Raw genomic sequence first — 18,910 nt, forward strand, 5'->3', positions numbered from 1 at the left:
ACTTTGTAGGGATGAGATTATGTCATTGCTACCTGATAGCAAAATGTCCTCAACTGTTATTGAATGTTGGTCCAAGTTGTTGAATCAAATAGAGTCAGATGCAAACGAAGTACAAAGAATGGCTTTCCTAGGCATACGCCACACGGTACGCATCTACTTTTAAATTCAGATGACATTTAGTTGATGAACTTTATATAATTCAAATGGAAATATTCGGTACCCAGTCAGAAGAACAAATATTTCGCAGGACGTGGTGATGCGATGGTTGGAAAACCAAGAAGCCGGTGTACAGGAGACGCAGACTGGTGCGTATTACGATACGTTGTTCCATATTTGGGACTTGTACATCAAGCACTGTGGTCATACCTTCAACTTGAATGCAGAGCTCATCTTCGTACCAGTAAATATTGACGATCATTTTGCTTGCATATGTATCAATTTCATTTCAAGGACTATTGATGTCCTTGACCATCAGCTATACCTGCAGTTTAAGAGTTCCAAAGTCTTCAAGGTGTCTAAAATCATTGTAAGTTTCTTACTATATCTACGATGAATATTGACGCAACTAATATGTAACTTAACTTATGACTACATCTTACTTATGTGCAGTCCGGTGCAATGAGTGACTACCTGGAATCAAGAGGCGTATCAGGAGCAGAAGAGGTTGCTAAGTTTAGGCAACGCCAGATCAAATTAAGTTGGCAGAGTCCAAAACCTAACGATCTCGAGTCTGGATTATTTACAATGATGCACATGTTATGTTACGAGGGTGCCCCTTTCGAGCACGAAGACCTTCCGAAGAAGGTTGGCCGGCGCTATCTGTGTATCCAACTGGCTGCGACCCTTGTATTATCCGATATGAACAAAGTTCGAGCAGAAACCATGGACAATGTGAAGAAATTTATTGCTCAAAAGGAAAGCTTATGGCAAGTCGTATATGCTAGGCGTAAAGTTTCGAAGATCTTGAATAAAAAATAACAATGTTTTATTAATATTTCATGTAGCCTACTACTGTTTGATCTTGTGTACTGTTTTGAATGTAGTTAAATTTGTACTAGCTATACTTTTCTAGCAGGATCAACATTAAATGAAAAAAGTCTGCAAGTTTTCAGTTGAAACTTTTTGGCCATCGTTTGAAATGTTAGTTTAAAAATTTTGTAACTTTATTGAATTTTCCAGTCTGAAACTTTAAGCCTCCACTTTGAAATTTCAACTCAGTCATGTTGAAACTTCAACTAAGCATGTACTAATAAAATTCCAAACTAAACTTCTGAAACTTTGACGAAGGATTTTAAAACTTTAAATCATAAATTTTAAAACTTCAGCCAACAATATTTAAATTTATAATATTTAAATTCCAATTTTAACTACTGAAACTTTGACAGCGCATTTTAAAATTTTAATTCACAACTTTTGGAATTTCAACCTACAATATTTCAGTACCACGTGAATTCTCCACATTGTGAAACTTTAATCGTCAACATTGAAACTTCAACTCACTGAAGTTGAAACTTCAACCAAACGGATGAAATTAAAAAATCCAAAGTCACTTTTTGAAACTTTGACGACACATTCTGAAATTGTAACTTATAACTTTTGAAACTTTAACCTAATCTATTCACATTTCAAGTGACTCCTCCTCATTCTGAAACTTTAAACATTAACTTCGAAATTTCAATTGACTCAAGTTGAATCTTCAATCAAACATACAATAATAAAATCCCAAAGACAACTTTTGAAACTTTGACGACGCATTTCGAAATTTTAACTCACAGCCTTTGAAACGTCATCCAATTATATTTAATTTCCATTTCAATAGTCGACAATCTGAAACTTTAAGCCTCAACTTTGAGATTTCAACTCAGTCATGTTGAAACTTCAACTAAGGATGTAATAATAAAATTCCAAACTAAACTTCTGAAACTTTGACGAAGGATTTTAAAACTTTAAATCAGAAATTTTAAAACTTCAGCCAACAATATTTAAACTTATAATATTTAAATTCCAATTTTAACTACTAAAACTTTGACATCGCATTTTTAAATTTTAATACACAACTTTTGGAATTTCAACCTGCAATATTTCACTACCAAGTGAATTCTCCACATTGTGAAACTTTAACTGTCAACATTGAAACTTCAACTCACTGAAGTTGAAACTTCAACCAAACGGATAAAATTAAAAAATCCAGTCACTTTTTCAAACTTTGACGACACATTCTAAAATTGCAACTCATAACTTTTGAAACTTTAACCTAAGCTATTCACATTCTGAAACTTTATGCACCAACTGTGAAACTTCAACTCACTCTTGTTGAAACTTCAAAGCAATAGTTTTAAAAATTCATGCCTGAACCTCGAAATTGTAACAGAATAACTGTGAAACTTCAACACTGCATTGGATTTTTCAATCCAGAAATTGTCTACCTTAAATTTCACCATAAACTTCAAAATTTAAAAATAAAAAAATTCGAACATAGACCATGACTACACAAACATCTACTTCCAAGGAATACATTTTAATATAAAAAAATTCCTACTCTTCCGACAAGTCGTCTACTTCTTCCTCTTCCTCCTCCTCTTCTTCAGATGATTCCGACAATTGCGGTGGATGCTCAGCAAAAGGGTTAGGACAGTTCCTCTTGTCATGGTGTGCCATTTGCTTGCAATTATTGCACATGCGTTTCGGCTTACTGGCAATTGCAATGGCCTTCGCCTTACTAGACAAAATCCTTTTTCCACTCCCTTTGTTTTTGGAATATTTAGGTGGCAGTATAGAAATCTCCTTACTAGCTTTACAACCAAGCAATTTCTCCATTTGCTGTTGTTTATTCAACTTCTCACCTACCGGTGTCAGCTTCTCTCTAAATTCCCTTATTAAATTAGTAAGACCTTCAACGTCTTCCTTTTCCTTATCAACAAGCACCCCAATTGTTTCGTGAATTTCCGACCACAATTTTGTCATCTGAAGTTGCTTACTGTCTACAATATCCATGTCATCTGTACACTCCCCTGTACTATTGTGTCCACTCCGCAATGCATCCTTTGTCCATCTCCTAGCAATTGCAGATTCCGGAATTTTTTTAACCCCATTACCGGAATAAATCCAAATTATGTGCCTGCAGAGTAGTCCCTTCCTCTCAAAAAGTTTACAGAACATTTCGCCTCAAAAGTCCCCGAGTTATCAAATGAAATTGAAACTTTCATGACTAATAGAAACTTTATTACTTACACTTTGAAACTTTAAGACAATTTCATGAAATTCTAATACCTCAACTATCTAAAACACTTCTTAACAAGTAATAAATTAACGTACTAATACTTCAAATATGTAAAACTTTATTTCTTATACTTTGAAACTTCAAGACAATTTCATGAAATTTTAATTTTTCAACTATGTAAAACACTCCTGAACAAGTAAAAAATCAACGTACTAATACTTCAACTATGTAAAACTTTATTACTTAAACTTTGAAACTTTAAGACAATTTCATGAAATTCTAATACTTCAACTATGTAAAACACCTCTTAACAAGTAATAAATCAACAACGTACTAAATTACTCATACCTGGGTTATACTGAACATCAAAATTACGGCCTCCCAATGAATCCTTCAACGTAGTAACCTCTAAGTTGTTCGACTCCAAGAAACCCTTGCAACTAAATCCACCAATTGCATTTTTTAACTCCTCTTGAAACTCCTCAAAAATATCATGTGTGTAAATCTTCGCACCATCACTCTCTATTGCCAACTTACTGCATAACTTTGGGTTTGAGTGACGGTTTTCGTTATCAAGCCTCTTTTGGTTGTGTCTTTGTTGGTCCAAAGCACTTTCAAAGCGCATCCAAAACTCAACAAGAGTACCATTTCTCGCCTCAAACCTCTTGAAAAAACTGTTTTCACTTTCCGACCGCTGTGTCGTCCTCATAATACCACCCATTCTCAAGTCCTTACAGTGCGCCATCACCCACTGCCTCCTTATATCATAGCAGTCCGTAAACCATTCAATGTCAATGGGTACGTGTTCCTCCATTATTGCTGACCATATATTGTCGAACTCCTCGCTTCAAGTTCCTCGTCCCATACAATAGCATTTAACTTTTTTAGAAATACCTGGTAATCTTTCCTTTTGCTACCATACTTACAAGGAACCTTATTCATAATGTGCCACATGCAGAACCGGTGCCGTGCTGTCTTGAATTTTTCGGGTACTGACGCAATTATTCCAGGATCTTGATCTGTTATTATGTACTCTGGTTCCTTTCCCCCATAGCAATCAAAAACCTCTCGAACACCCAATTAAACGATTCCGTAGTTTCTTTCGCTATAAGGGCACAACAGAAAGTTATTGATCGTTTATGGTTGTCAATCCCTGTGAAGGGAGTGAAAACCATCTTGTACTTGTTAGTGGAGTAAGTAGGGTCGCATTTAAACGGCATCTCCAAAGACAGAGTAGTTCCTCCTACCAATGCCATCCACCCAAATTGCGCGTCGTAGGCTACCATCTACGTCAACATCATAGTCGAAGTAGAAGTCTGGCCGAGTCTCTGCCATGCTCTTGAAGTGATCAATGAAAAGTTGTCCGTCCCTTTCATGAATAAAACACTTTATGTCTCTTTGAAAATTTTTGAAGTCGTTCAAACTAGCCCCTATATTGTGGAACCCATTAACAACCTCCTTACACATTCTGTAAGTTCTTGTTGCTCCAATATTCAGCTGCAATGAATTAACAAACGAACGTCAGAACAGAAATTAAATTCACACTCGAACATTCAAACTTTAACCCTGTCCAGTTAAATTCATTCTCACAAACGTAACTGTCAATGAAATTTTAACCGTTCCATTCAAAAATTCAACACTCTTTTAAGAAACTTTAACTCAGATGATGGAAAAAAAAATTACAACATTATCTTTCATGTCTTTTAACATTTGAACTGAGCACTAAAACTTTAGATGTTAACTTTAAAATTTTAACGACAAATTTTGCAACTTCAACACAGTTCATGTCCGCAAATGTCAAATATAGCAAAGTGAAACATTTAAAGACAATTTTGAAAGTCTAATTCACATTTTATGAAACATTAAATCTATTTCCGGAAATTCAACTACATATTTCAATAATGGAACTTTATGCGTGAACTACGAAATTGTAATATACAAAAATTTAAACATCAACAACTTACAACATAAAAACTATGACTCCATAACCCACACTCACTAATGAAACTTTAAAAGTACATTGTGAAACTTTAACCTCTAACTTTTAAAACTTTAAGTTACTAACCCTTGAATTTGAGACAATTAGTCCCATGTGATACTTGGAAATGTTTTTGGATAATTTTTGAAACTCTCTATCTTTGACAGCAACAAGCTCGTGATTATGTTCTTCATGAAACCGGTCCACTAAAAGCACACCATTCTTCGAAAATAACCTCATCCGAGCTTTACAACCAATCCTCTTAAGCTTATTTCTTCTCTCCTGCTTACTTCCATCTTCTTCCTTACCCGGACTTTCGTTACTTGATTTTGTAAACCCCTCCCTATTACAAACCAATAATTTTGATTTTATAGTACCGTCACGCCACTTTTTAGTTGTGTATTTTCTCACATCGAACCCAACCCCAAGTGCGTACACCTTATAAAATGTTATAGCTTCCTCAATATCCCCAAACTCCATCCCAATGTATGGAGTAAATACATCCTCCAACTGCTTACAAAAGTCTTCCTCTGACACCGGTGGAATTGTTTCATCATCTACATCAGCTGCAACTGACGACACAAAATAATCAAAAAAAAAAAAGTTCAGTACAAAATAAAAAATGAAAAACATTAATCAACGGAAACTAAACCAACGTACAAACATAATAATTACCAAAAATCTGCTAAAAAACCCTAATGTAAAACAACTGAAACTTTAATAAAGCCAAAAGTTGTCACCAACCCTAAACCAAAAACTAAAGCATACGACTACTCGTCTCCCTTACCTCCATCGTCTAAAAATAAAAAAAAAGTTTCGTAACCTTTTTTTCGCTTACCTATTTTCCTCTGCCTCTTCTAATATGTCTTACTTACAAACACGACATGTTCATCTTCCATCACGCAAAAAAATATAAAGATAAATTTCACACCGTGCAAATATTACTACTCATATAAACACAATTCCTTTTCTAACTATACATACGTTTAACAATGATAACTAGTAAAATATCTCTATAGAACAATTAAATTAGAAGTACTCATCTTACCATTCTCAACAGCCTCATAAGCCACAATCTCCATATCAGCCATGAAATATAAGTGATGAACTAAATAGAGGATGAATATGGTCGAAAATTTAAGTAAATATTAAAGAACTAACTAAAGGATGAAAGGATGTTATTAAACCAGTATGAAGATTAATTTTTTAGGGAGTAATATGAGGAAGAAGAAAGGGTTAGAGAGAACAATACAATTGAACGTGAAAGGGATATTACAGTTGTGCTAATGAATACGAGGTAATCAGTGTTGGGAGAATAAAAAGTGTATTGATTATGATTATTAGTTGATTTCTTTTTTTTTTTTTTACGTAAAACTCAAAACAAATCTCAACCCTTGGTTTCACCTAATCCAATGGCCAAAAAAAGGACTTAGGGACTCATATATTTGAGTGGACTCATTTGAACTTGGCTCTCTCTATATATATATATATATATATAGAGTGAAGTTCAAATGAGTCCACCTATATATTTGAGTCCCTAAGTCCTAATCTAAGCCATTGATCTTCTAAGATTGATGGTTGAGATTTGAAACTTTTAAACAATTTTTAGAATGAAACTTTAATGTTTTATAAGTGAAACTTTAATATGTGAATGAAACTTTAATTCTTTAGAATTGTAACTTTAAATTATTAAAGTCATTTTTTAACAAAATTATAAAATTTAAGTATTTTTGAATATAATTTTAATGTTTTTCAAGTGAAACTTTAATGCTTAAAAGTGTAACTTTAATTTTTTTCAAACCATTTCTAACAAAAAAAATTTGATTTATGAAATAATGTAATTATAACTAATATTTTTTAAATTTAACAGATTTTTGACTCTAACTTTAATGGTATACGAGTGCAACTTTAATGCCTAAAAATGAAACTTTAATTTTTTTAAGTCATTTTTAATAAAAAATTTTGGATTTATGTAATAAAGTAACTGTGACTAAAATTTATTTAATTTCACTCATTTATCGACGTAACTTTAATATTTACGGGGTGAAACTTTAATGTTTAACGAGTAAAACTTTAATGTTTTTTAAGTCATTTCTAATATAAAAATTGAATTTATGTATTAATATAATTTTAAAGTTTATATAACTTTAATCATAAATTATGAAACTTTAATCATAAATTATGAAACTTTATTCTCTTAGGAGAATAACTTTAACGACTGAAATTTTAGTCCATGTCCTGTAACTTTAGTAGTTTACTGGTGAAACATAATTCCTCTAATTTACGACTGCAACTTTAATGGTCTACAAGTGAAACTTTATTGGTATACAAGTGAAACTTTATATATTTCCCATATATATATATTTTATGTAATTTTAATAATTAAAGAGGCAAGTTTAATAAAGTGAATTTGTGTGGCTTTAGTCCTTCCACCGCCAACCACCACCAAGATCCCCACGCCTGACCAACCACCCCCACCGCCTCCACAACACCACCCAGATCCACCATCACCGCCAATAAAGAAAAATCAGACGAGATGAAAAAAAAAACCTAAATCTGAAAAAAACGACCACCCAAACCCACGGCCACCCCCACCACCACGGTCCACCACACACTAAGTCTGAAAAAAAAAAAAAAAAGAGGCCCACTTCTGCCGCCACCCATCTAACCCATACCCACGTCCACCACCACCGCCGCAAATGAAGAGAAATCGGAAAAAAAAAAAAAAAGGCGTAAAAATAAATCTGAAAAAAATAAAAAAGACCACCACCCATTTAACTCACCCCAACGGCAACCACCACAATAGTCCGCCTCTGACCACAACCACCTACAACCCAAAAAAAAGATCAAATCTGAAAAATAAATAAAAAAGACAACGCTACCACGACCCCATTAACCACCACCCAACACGACACCATTAAAAACAACCACGACCACATTAACCACCCACCACCATCAAACACGACACCATTAACCACCAACTACCAAATCTGAAAAAAAAAAAAAAAAAAAAAGGAGAAACGAGGAGGCAACGGCCTGACCCGCCACCCCCACCGGCCACACTCATGACACACTAAAAACAACAACCACACTCCTTTTATAGATCTAGAAAAAAAAAGGGAAAGGAGAGGTGGAAGTGGAGAAGTGGTGGTGTCGGGTAGAGTCTGAGGGAGGCAGAAGTGGAGAGGGATGAGGAGGCGAGAGGAGAGGAAGAGGGAGGCGGTGTCGGCGGTAGGAGAGGCAGAGGGCGGCGGGAAAATTTTAGGGTTTAGAGAGAATGATAGAGTGTGTTTAGAGAGAGGAAGTGAAGTGAGGAAATGAAATGGGAGGTAGTGTTTAATTAGGGTTAGTTTGGTTTTATATCTCATTGTTTTATTTTGTTTTAATCTTAGCCTTTCATTTTTTTTGATCCAAAGGTTTAATTTTCATAATTTACATCCTATTTTATCATTTGCCATGTTTCCAAATAATATGTGTTTATACAGGTAGTATTAACCAAAAGAGGAAAACTTATATAAGACCCGTGATTTATTAAATAACATTCACTAGTCTTCGTTGCTGCTACAATTTCTTGAACTGATTTAATAAACAACTAGTTTTGAGACCCATGAAAAAATCACGGGTCTTATATAAGTTTTCCTCTTTTGGTTAATACTATCTGTATAAACACATATTATTTGGAAACATGACAAATGATAAAATAGGATGTAAATTATGAAAATTAAACATAATAATATGGTACTCCGTACTATGACTACTGTCAACTCACTTTATTTGTTTTCCTATTTAATCCTCGTTTACTTTTGAAGGGTCTAAATTATCAAATTTTGAGAGATTTCGCGGTTTCTATTTTAAATATTTTTTTACTTATTCTAACTTTTTCTATTATGGTCTTTATATAATCAAATAATAACTAAAATTAATTATAAGAATGTCAATGCCTTAGTTAGCCTTTAACTATATTACATTGTGTAGATTTAGTTATTACTCTATAGATAAAAATGATAGAAACTAATGAATGTACAAATCCCATGTGGAATAAAATTAAATGTTAAGATGATGTGGAATAAAATTAAATGTGTTAAGGTAGCCTTTTAATTATATAGTATAGATTTTTTATATTTATTCTTCCTTCCCCCAATTACATGTCGATATTGTCTCTATAAGTACATGTCGATGTGTAGTTGTATTTTGCAATCTTACTTAGATATAACGATCATTTCAACTTATTAGTTAGTTCATTCTCATGCATTTAATTTCACATATTTTTAAATTCATTTATTTATGTACTCGTACTTAATTTAGTCTTTAAAAAGAAGTCTTGTTTATAGTCGTAAAATCTTTTCATAACCCTTATCTCAATTAGATAAGATGATTAAGTCGTATTGTATTTGTTATCATATATTGTTTATCACGTTATAGCTCGGTTTATAGTCATAAATCTTACTTACAGCCCAAATAACTTAAAGGATTCAAGAAACTAAAATTAAATTAAAGGTCAATTAAGGAAAGATTAGGACCTCCTTATGGAAAGATTAAAAAAATTCAAACTAAAATTGAGAGCTTCCAAATCTAGGGTTTCGTGTCCTTTAACAATTACAAATGGGGTATGTATACAATTAATGATAAGAGAGATACGCCAAAATAAAGTGAGTCTCAAACAAAGGAGGTTCGGCCGAGATCAGGGCTTCCCCACTGGGATATAGCGTGGATTTTGACCTTTTCGATCGGGAAGAGATGGTTCCGGCCACGAGGCTACATGTCTTTTTCTTCGTTTCTTACCTCCTTGCTTCTCGCAAGGAAACCGGTTGGAAAGAAAGCAACATCTGTGGTTCTTTAAGTCTTTTCCATCCTTAGGTTGTTGGGAAGGATAAGAGTCAACATGGAAGTTCCAAAGACGCCTTTTTCGAGAGTTAACAACACGAATGGGACCTAAACTTTACACTTTTTTTGCGTTAAAGACCTATAATTTTCTGTTTAGTGATAAGGGTCTATGCCTTAACGTCCGTTAGTTTATTGTTATTTGTAGCATTAGGATAAATAATTACTAGGTTAGGTTAAGTAATTACTAGACCCACCAGAAAAATAATAGGCGGCAAAAATATTGTTTTTATTGGTACATTGGCGGCAAAAATATTCTAGAAATAATAATAATAATAATAAATAAAAGCACAAAAAGTGGTACTCCGTCTCATTTACTCAGAAAGTTAAAAGGCAAAAATATTCTAAGTGATGAAGCCCTTTCTTTGTCAAGAAGATAAAACCTTCCACTAAACTTTCTCCATAACCAACTCTCTCCATAATCATCTCCAAAGAGCACAGGTTCCACCTTTTTTTTCTCCTCTAGCCTAATCTATATCTAGGTACTTGTATGCTTTTCGAACTTTCCTTATAATTGGTGTTGGTGTCAAATCTTTCACAATCCAATTGTTTATTTCAATTATCTAGGATACATTGATTTGTATGCTTATTAGGTACTAGTTATTTTAGTTCGTTCAAAATTTAGCCTAATTCTTGAATACTAGATGTTTCTTAGGTTTTTTTTAATTATTTGATAATTTTACCAATAGTTCCGGAAAAATTGGGTTTTTTTATATAAAAGATACAATTTTTTGTGTAAGACAACCTTACACAAGAAGATTGTAAAATCTATTGATGGTGTAGAAACAGTAATGTCTTATTTGTGATTTGTTATTAATAACAACAGATATGGATCCAAAACCTTGTATCGTTGTTCATCATGATGGCAATTGGAGGATGATTCCCGAAATGACTTATGTTGGGGGTATTATTAGCATGTATGACGACCTACCTGATAATATAAACACATTCAAGGTTAAAGAGATAATTTCTAGCTTGGGTTATGATTGTTGGTGATTTAAGTGAATCACGATAATCATTTGAATGCAATCGGGATTCGACCAAGATCGTAGCAAGTCTGACCGTTATAAATGAGTCCGGGAGTGTGGAGTGCACGCTCATATAAACGAGTTTGATTTTGCGGCTTTTAGGAATAAGTTACAATGCAAATAGTGATATATAACTAAATATCGTTTGTTAAGACGGAAGTATTTATCACGAACTCCTGTAAGGCTTTGGGAGTTTAAATTATTTATACTCCATGTATTTTACACTATCTCGCATGATTCATCATGACCCCGATCGGGATCAATGGTTGGGGCTGGTTTATACAACAATTACTTAGCGAAATTTTGTTATTTGAGCAAGTAAACTACGTCCCCGATCGGGGCCTTGCTTTGGGGTTGCAGGAAATTAGTTTGTGTAGCATTAAATGCAGGGAACCGTCATTTGCTTGTATCAAACTTATCCTTTAAGGTTCCTTTTCAGGAAAAACCGACAATTTCTATGTGAGTGCATGACTTAGTATATATATACATACATGTGCATGAGAAAAAACGTAGAATAATAACAATATAATTATTTTTCAGATTTTGGTATAACAAAGAAAATAAAACTTCATTAGTATACTCTTGTTTCTTGCCTAGAACAAGAGGGAAATCGGTGTATTATCCTGCGAGATATTTCTTGTAACCCAAAGGCTATATAGGGTAGAAATACTCTTTAAGGAAAACGATATACTACGTGATCATCGATTCATCCAAATTCGATTTTTCAAACACCCTAACTTATACAACATTCTTAAAGAGTATTTTACTATTTTGACAATGTCGAATGTCAAGGAAATGACATCCAAATTTGGAAAACTTGAGAAATTTGAAGGGGTTGATTTTAGGAGATGGCAAAAGAAGATGCATTTTCTACTCACCACCCTCAAGGTTGTGTATATCCTAAGTACCCCAAAGCCGGAGCATCGAGATGATGAAACAATGGAGGAAGCCCGCAATCATCTCAAGTGGGAAAATGATGATTACATTTGTCGGGGACACATTCTAAATGGTATGTCTGATTCTTTATTTGATGTCTATTAAAATTATGTCGGCAAAGGAACTTTGGAATGAATTAGAGTCTAAATACATGGCCGAAGATGCTTATAGTAAGAAGTTTCATGTAGGCAATTTCATGAACTATAAGATGACGGACTCAAGGCCGGTAATGAAGCAATATAATGAATTGCTCCGGATATTGGGACAATTTGCCCAACACAAGATGGAAATGGATGAATCCATTTCGGTGTCAAGTATAATTGATAAATTGCCTCCTTCTTGGAAGGATTTCAAGCATATGCTCAAGCATAAGAAAGAGGAGTTGTCTATTGTACAACTAGGGGGGCACTTGCGCATAGAGGAGTCTCTTAGAGCGCAAGAGGATACTAAGGGCAAGAGCAAGGAAACTATGGAACAATCTTCAATCAATATGATGGAAGTAGGTGAATGTTCTAAGGGATTCAAAGGGAAAAAACGACCCATGCCTAACACTAATGATGACACAAACAAGAAACCCAGGGGTGCTTGTTGGATATGTGGTAAGACCGGGCACTTTAAAAATGATTGTCGGTTAAAGAAGACCAAGAAGGGTTCTAATTACAAGAACAAATCCGGGCAAGTGTCTAAGGACAAAGGCCCTCCTACTCATCAAGGTCAGAATTTTGACAATGCTATTAAACATATTGTAAAGTATATACCACTAATTTCTGAGGCATTCTATGTGCAGGATGATGAGATTGCATGGTGGATTGATTCGGGTGCTACAAAGCATGTATGCAAGGACCGTAGATGGTTCAAGACTTATGAACCGGCTAATGACGGTTCAATTCTTTTTATGGGCAACGAATCAGCTACTCCAATACTGGGTCGTGGTGTAGTAGTGTTAATATTTAGTTCCGGGAAATCTATTCATCTTTATGATGTTCTTCATGTACCCGGAATAAGGAAAAACTTAGTTTCCGGCGGTCTCTTGTCAAAGTATGGTTATAGACAAGTGTTTAAGTCGGATAAATATGTAATAAGTAATTGTGGTACATTTGTAGGATTTGGATATTTATGTAATGGAATGTTTATGTTAAATATTATGAATAAAATGAATGATGTTGCTTCTAATTTCATGATTTGTCATAATGAAAATATTCCACATCTTTGGCATGCTAGACTTGGACAAGTTCACTTTAAAAGGATGATTAATATGTCTAAACTTGGTTTAATTCCATCTTTTGAGTCTAATGTTCAAAAGTGTAAAACTTATATGATGAATAAAATTACAAGACAACCTTTTAAGACTATATATTCATAGTTGTTCACTTGTCTTGGATTTAATTCATAGTGATTTGTGTGACTTTAAGTCTTCACCATCTTTAGGGAATAAAAATTATGTTGTAACTTTCATAGATGATTATTCCAGATTTTGTTATATATATCTTTTGTCAACTAAAGATGAGGCCCTTGAAAAGTTTAAAATATTTAAAAGTGAGGTAGAATTATAACAATCTATTATGATTAAAAGATTGCGCACCGATTGAGGTGGAGAGTATTATGATCCTATGTTCTTTAATTCATGTGGCATTGTACATGAGGTTACTTCACCGTATACACCACAATTAAATGGTGTAGCGGAGAGGAAAAATCGTACTCTAAAGGAGATGGTTAATTCTATGTTATCCTACTCGGGATTGAGTGATGGTTTTTGGGGTGAAGCTATGTTAACAGCTTGTTATTTATTAAATAGAGTTCCTAATAAAAGGAACAATGATGTAACCCCATATGAACTTTGGTACAAGAAGACACCAAACTTAAATTACATTCGAGTTTGGGGATGTCGGGCGGTAGTAAGATTACCGGAGCCCAATATTAAGACATTGGGTGAAAAAGGCATTGAATGCATCTTTATAGGATATGCTATACATTGCAAGGCATATAGGTTCTATGTTATAGAATCTAATAGATCAATTGCGGTAAATACCGTAATTGAATCTAGAGATGCAATATTTGATGAAAATAGATTTTCTTATTTACCAAGACCTAAGGACATTGTTTCATTAAATAATGGAACAAATGAGGAGAACATAAATGTTGAACCTCAAGATGAGTCACCCGAACTCCGTAGAGATACAAGGATTAGAAAAAGAAAGTCTTTTAGTCCAGATTTTCAAACCCATTTGGTTGAAGGATCAAGAGAGGAGGTAGGATGTCAATATGAGTATTGTTACCATGTTGATGAAGATCCTAAGACATTTGGTGAGGCTATGAAGTCTCAAGATGTTGCCTTTTGGAAGGAAGCCATAAATGATGAGATGGATTCCATCATGGGAAATAATACTTGGGTCCTAACGGATCTACCTCATGGATGTAAAACTTTGGGCTGCAAATGGATCTTCAAAAGGAAGATGAAAGTCGATGGCTCAATCGACAAATACAAATCAAGGTTGGTAATCCAAGGTTTTAGACAAAAAGAAGGTATTGATTACTTTGATACCTATGCTCCGGTTGCTCGAATGTTTACTATTAGATTATTAATTGCATTAGTGGCGATTAATAATTTAGTGATCCATCAAATGGATGTTAAGACCGCATTCTTAAATGGGGACTTAGATAAGGAAATTTATATGAGACAACTGAAGGGTTTGTTATGCCAGGAAATGAGCATAAGGTGTGTAAGCTTGTCAAATCCTTATATGGACTCAAACAAGCTCCTAAGCAATGGCATAATAAATTTGATGAAGTGGTTTTGTCAAATGGTTATAAGCTAAACCAATCCGATAAGTGTGTATATAGCAAATTTGATGATGCCGGAAATGGTGTTATAATTTATCTATATGTTGATGATATGTTAATATTTGGTACCGACCAAAATCAAGTAGACCTCACAAAGGCCTTTTTATCATCAAGTTTCGAAATGAAAGACATGGGGGAGGCGGATGTTATACTTGGTATAAAGATTATAAGGAAGAACAAAGGAATTGCATTATCTCAATCTCATTACATTGAGAAGGTACTTAAAAGATTTAAGTATGATAATTGTTCTCCGGTTAGTACCCCCATGGATCCAAGAGTGAATCTTATGTCCAATACGGGTGATGCAATTTCACAACTTGAGTACTCGCAAGTGATTGGATGTTTAATGTATGCAATGACGAGTACAAGACCGGATATTGCTTATGCAGTAGAAAGATTAAGTAGATACAAAAGTAACCCAAGTACTCATCATTGGGTGGCGGTTAAATGTGCATTGCAATACTTAAAGAAAACCATGAACTATGGTTTGACATATATAGGACATCCATTGGTAATAGAAGGATATTCGGATGCAAGTTGGATATCCAATGTGGAAGATCATTCTTCTACAAGTGGATGTGTATTCTTGCTTGGTGGAGGCGCCATTTCGTGGGCTTCTAAGAAGCAAACTTGCATTACAAGTTCGGCAATGGAGTCAGAATTCATAGCCTTGGCTTCAGCCGGAAAAGAGGCGGAGTGGCTACGAAATTTAATTTATGAGATTCCGTTGTGGCCTAAACCTATATCACCAATTTCTATTCTTTGTGATAATGAGTCTACTTTGTCTAAGGCATATAGCCAAGTATATAATGGTAAGTCGCGACACCTAGGCGTTAGATATAGCGCGGTACGAGAGTTGATCACTCAAGGGGTGATATCGGTGAGTTTCGTGAGATCTCAACAAAATCTAGCTGATCATTTGACCAAAGGATTGGCTAGGGACTTGGTGTACAAGTCAATGATCGGGATGGGTTTAAAGCCTTTTTAACTTATGGTGGTAGGACACCTAATTCCCCTCTAATATAACATTAGAGGTAGAATTCAATGTGGAAAGCCCATTATCTTAAGTTGAAGCACAAGTTTAGATAATCCCGAAGGTATGTGCTTAGACCTACATGATATGTTAGGATGAAGTTTATCTTCTTAATGGATCTTTTAAAAAACTGGTTTTGTAGGAGCATGAAGAAAAGAGTCTACCTATGTGAGTGTGAAGTTGGCCGCTTCAGGAAGCTCGGGCTTGGCTTTTAAGCACTCATGAATGGATAGGGACACTAGGCCGTGTAATATAGTGTCGGTTAATAAGCTTATGAAGTTGTAATAAATTTATATGTGTTTTATCTTCATGTATTCAAATGACTTTGAAGGGTTCAATCCATTGTGACACCCCGATACTCGAATGCAGAATGTATAATTCACTAAGATGAAAATTCAATCTTCGTGACATTTTCGTTTTATGTATAAGTTTGATTTGGTTTGTTGTTTTGAATCAAGGATTGCATTTAAATGGGGGAGGAATGTTGGTGATTTAAGTGAATCATGATAATCATTTGGATGCAATTGGGATTCAACCAAGATCGTAACAAGTCTGACAGTTATAAATGAGTTCGGAAGTGTGGAGTGCACACTCATATAAACGAGGTTTGATTTTGCGGCTTTTAGGAATAAGTTACAATGCAAATAGTGATATATAGCTAAATATCGTTTGTTAAGACGGAAGTATTTATCACGAACTCCTGTAAGGCTTTGGGAGATTAAAGTATTTATACTCCATGTATTTTACACTATCTCGCATGATTCATCATGACCCCGATCGGGGTCAATGGATGGGGCTGGTTTATACAACAATTACTTAGCAAATTTTTGTTATTTGAGCAAGTAAACTACGGCCCCGATCGGGGCCTTGCTTTGGGGTTGCAGGAAATTAGTTTGTGTAGCATTAAATGCAGGGAACCGTCATTTGCTTGTATCAAACTTATCCTTTAAGGTTCCTTTTCAGGAAAAACTGACAATTTCTATGTGAGTGCATGACTTAGTATATATATACACATACATGTGCATGCGAAAAAACGTAGAATAATAACAATATAATTATTTTTCAGATTTTGGTATAACAAATAAAATAAAACTTCATTGGTATACTCTTGTTTCTTGCCTAGAACAAGAGGGAAATCGGTGTATTATCCTGCGAGAGATTTCTTGTAACCCAAAGGCTATATAGGGTAGAAATACTCTTTAAGGAAAACGATATACTACGTGATCATCGATTCATCCAAGTTCGATTTGTCAAACACCCTAACTTATACAACAATGATAACATTACCAAGACTCATTTCTTGGATCCGATAACAAATATGGATAATGGCTTACGAATCTTGGTTGATCACATGTCTTTTGATACTCTTATCTCATTTTTAAGGGAATATGGTATTGTACACCTATTTTGTGAACATGATTCTGAAGTTGGGTTTAATAGAGAGTTGGATACAACTATTTTATTTATGTCTCTATTGAATGAAGCAAGAAACGGGCCAAGGAATCATCGAGCAACAAAATAATAATGAAAGTAGTGAACTTGATATTCATCTTAGAAATATAACATCTCTAGAGAATTTGGCTAATGATATAACTGATTATGATGAGGAAGCTAGTGAAAATGATGACGAAGAGGTGGTTTATGCTAGGTTGATCATGGAGCAGGACTTACAATAAACTTACAGAACTTGAAGAGAAAGATGTCGTGGCGTGATATAATCACTGCCCTAAAGTTGAATTTGCCCCGCTCGATACACACGACCTCTTGGCAACCAACCCCCAGGGTTACACGACGTCTGAGTCTAAGGTGTAAGACAAAAACTCAGAATGAGGACTACTTGCAGAACATTACCAAATATCAGCTTTATACAAGAGAAATATTTAGAGAGGAATAGAAGAGAGAATAATTGTTACGTCTTTTTTTGTGGTAGAGTTGGGGGTTTATATAGTAGTGAAATGGGTATGGTAAATCACAAAGTTAGTATCGTAAAATGGTAATTTTAGGATAGTACACAATCAATGTGGAAAATCTCATAAATCAAATATGGGAGAATGCACAATCAATTTGGAAAACTATCCCATGAATAAATTGGGAATTATAATTTGCTTCTTTTCAAGCACTAACTCCAACAATCCCCCACATGATTCAAAAGAAGAGAAAAGGAATAGCTGATATAAGGCAACAGAACATAAGTCTTAAGATGACAATGTTCCTAAGGAATTAAATTGTCACGCAGTGCATACAATTACCTGCTACAACCGTATCGAGTTGCTCTCGGCATTGGACTCTCCACGGTGGTTTGTAACGGATAACTGCATACAAACCTGCATTCAAATCTGTGTTCGTTCTCGCGAAATGTCATAAAAGGTGCCCCTCACATGTCTGGGATCTCGTGAATGCTCTAGAGGTCCTAAAGCCTAAGAACCTCATAGGGGGTAGAGCATTTCCCCCACATTCACATAGGTAAGTCCATCAAGTTTGATTATCACAAACTATCCTTAAACAAGGACTATGGACTTATTAAGTGTAGTACTACGATTTTTCTTAAGCCTGTACTCGGCCGAATATAGCTTACTCGACCGAGTAAGGATGTCGTGTGTTTCTGGACAGTTCACTGCCCAGGAATACTCGGCCGAGTATGGGAATACTCGATTGAGTAGAGGATACTCGGCCGAGTATTCTCTATACTCAACTGAGTATCCGGTCTGACGGGTGTTATTTCCGTGGTTTGATTTAGAAAGGATTAGAGTTATATAATTGTGGATTAACAGTTTCTAATCATTTTCACAAAACCTAAACATTTCAACGTAACTCTAATCCTCTCCAAATGTCTCTCGAGTGCGTGGATTGTCAGCAAGTCTTCTTCATCATTCATTGTATCGTTGGTGTCGGTAAGTCCTTGATTTCATTAGTACTTTTGATTGATCTTTTAGGGTTTGCGTTAAATTGTGAATTGGGGAGGAAAAGGGGTTTTGCATATGGTAATTGGAGTT

The 18,910-nt window shown here is 34.7% G+C and overlaps 3 protein-coding genes across 3 annotated transcripts; 1 reads left to right on the top strand and 2 right to left on the bottom strand.

Annotated features, from left to right (window-relative positions):
- The first annotated feature begins 26 nt into the window (after positions 1–26).
- LOC141630592 (uncharacterized) lies at positions 27–1,048 on the top strand. The gene is made up of 3 exons (XM_074443379.1): positions 27–145; positions 248–526; positions 610–1,048. The coding sequence occupies exons 1-3, from the start codon at positions 44–46 to the stop codon at positions 976–978; spliced, it is 750 nt and encodes a 249-aa protein (XP_074299480.1). The 5' UTR covers positions 27–43; the 3' UTR covers positions 979–1,048.
- Positions 1,049–2,535: 1,487 nt separating this feature from the next.
- On the bottom strand, positions 2,536–4,034 carry LOC141641434 (protein FAR-RED ELONGATED HYPOCOTYL 3-like). Its single transcript, XM_074450094.1, has 2 exons — positions 3,580–4,034; positions 2,536–3,118 (listed from the first exon to the last, which is right to left on the bottom strand). The coding sequence occupies exons 1-2, from the start codon at positions 4,032–4,034 to the stop codon at positions 2,536–2,538; spliced, it is 1,038 nt and encodes a 345-aa protein (XP_074306195.1).
- Positions 4,035–4,429: 395 nt separating this feature from the next.
- LOC141641435 (protein FAR1-RELATED SEQUENCE 11-like) lies at positions 4,430–6,375 on the bottom strand. The gene is made up of 3 exons (XM_074450095.1): positions 6,247–6,375; positions 5,286–5,764; positions 4,430–4,717 (listed from the first exon to the last, which is right to left on the bottom strand). Exons 1-3 carry the CDS (start codon positions 6,287–6,289, stop codon positions 4,430–4,432), a joined length of 810 nt encoding a protein of 269 aa, XP_074306196.1. The 5' UTR covers positions 6,290–6,375.
- Positions 6,376–18,910: the final 12,535 nt, after the last annotated feature.

Source organism: Silene latifolia, chromosome 2, assembly GCF_048544455.1.
Source record: "Silene latifolia isolate original U9 population chromosome 2, ASM4854445v1, whole genome shotgun sequence".
NCBI lineage: Eukaryota > Viridiplantae > Streptophyta > Magnoliopsida > Caryophyllales > Caryophyllaceae > Silene > Silene latifolia.

What these genes read in the sequence shown, in the direction of transcription:
- LOC141630592 (XM_074443379.1), top strand. Translation starts at nt 44, where the DNA reads ATGTCCTCAACTGTTATTGAATGTTGGTCCAAGTTGTTGAATCAAATA. An exon ending in TCCTAGGCATACGCCACACG is followed by an intron (nt 146 to 247) that starts GTACGCATCTAC and finishes AATATTTCGCAG; the next exon opens with GACGTGGTGATGCGATGGTT. An exon ending in TCAAGGTGTCTAAAATCATT is followed by an intron (nt 527 to 609) that starts GTAAGTTTCTTA and finishes ACTTATGTGCAG; the next exon opens with TCCGGTGCAATGAGTGACTA.
- LOC141641434 (XM_074450094.1), bottom strand. Translation starts at nt 4,034, where the DNA reads ATGGAGGAACACGTACCCATTGACATTGAATGGTTTACGGACTGCTAT. An exon ending in GGCCGTAATTTTGATGTTCA is followed by an intron (nt 3,119 to 3,579) that starts GTATAACCCAGG and finishes ACTACTCTGCAG; the next exon opens with GCACATAATTTGGATTTATT.
- LOC141641435 (XM_074450095.1), bottom strand. Translation starts at nt 6,289, where the DNA reads ATGGCTGATATGGAGATTGTGGCTTATGAGGCTGTTGAGAATG. An exon ending in TTATGAGGCTGTTGAGAATG is followed by an intron (nt 5,765 to 6,246) that starts GTAAGATGAGTA and finishes CGTCAGTTGCAG; the next exon opens with CTGATGTAGATGATGAAACA. An exon ending in TAATTGTCTCAAATTCAAGG is followed by an intron (nt 4,718 to 5,285) that starts GTTAGTAACTTA and finishes AATTCATTGCAG; the next exon opens with CTGAATATTGGAGCAACAAG.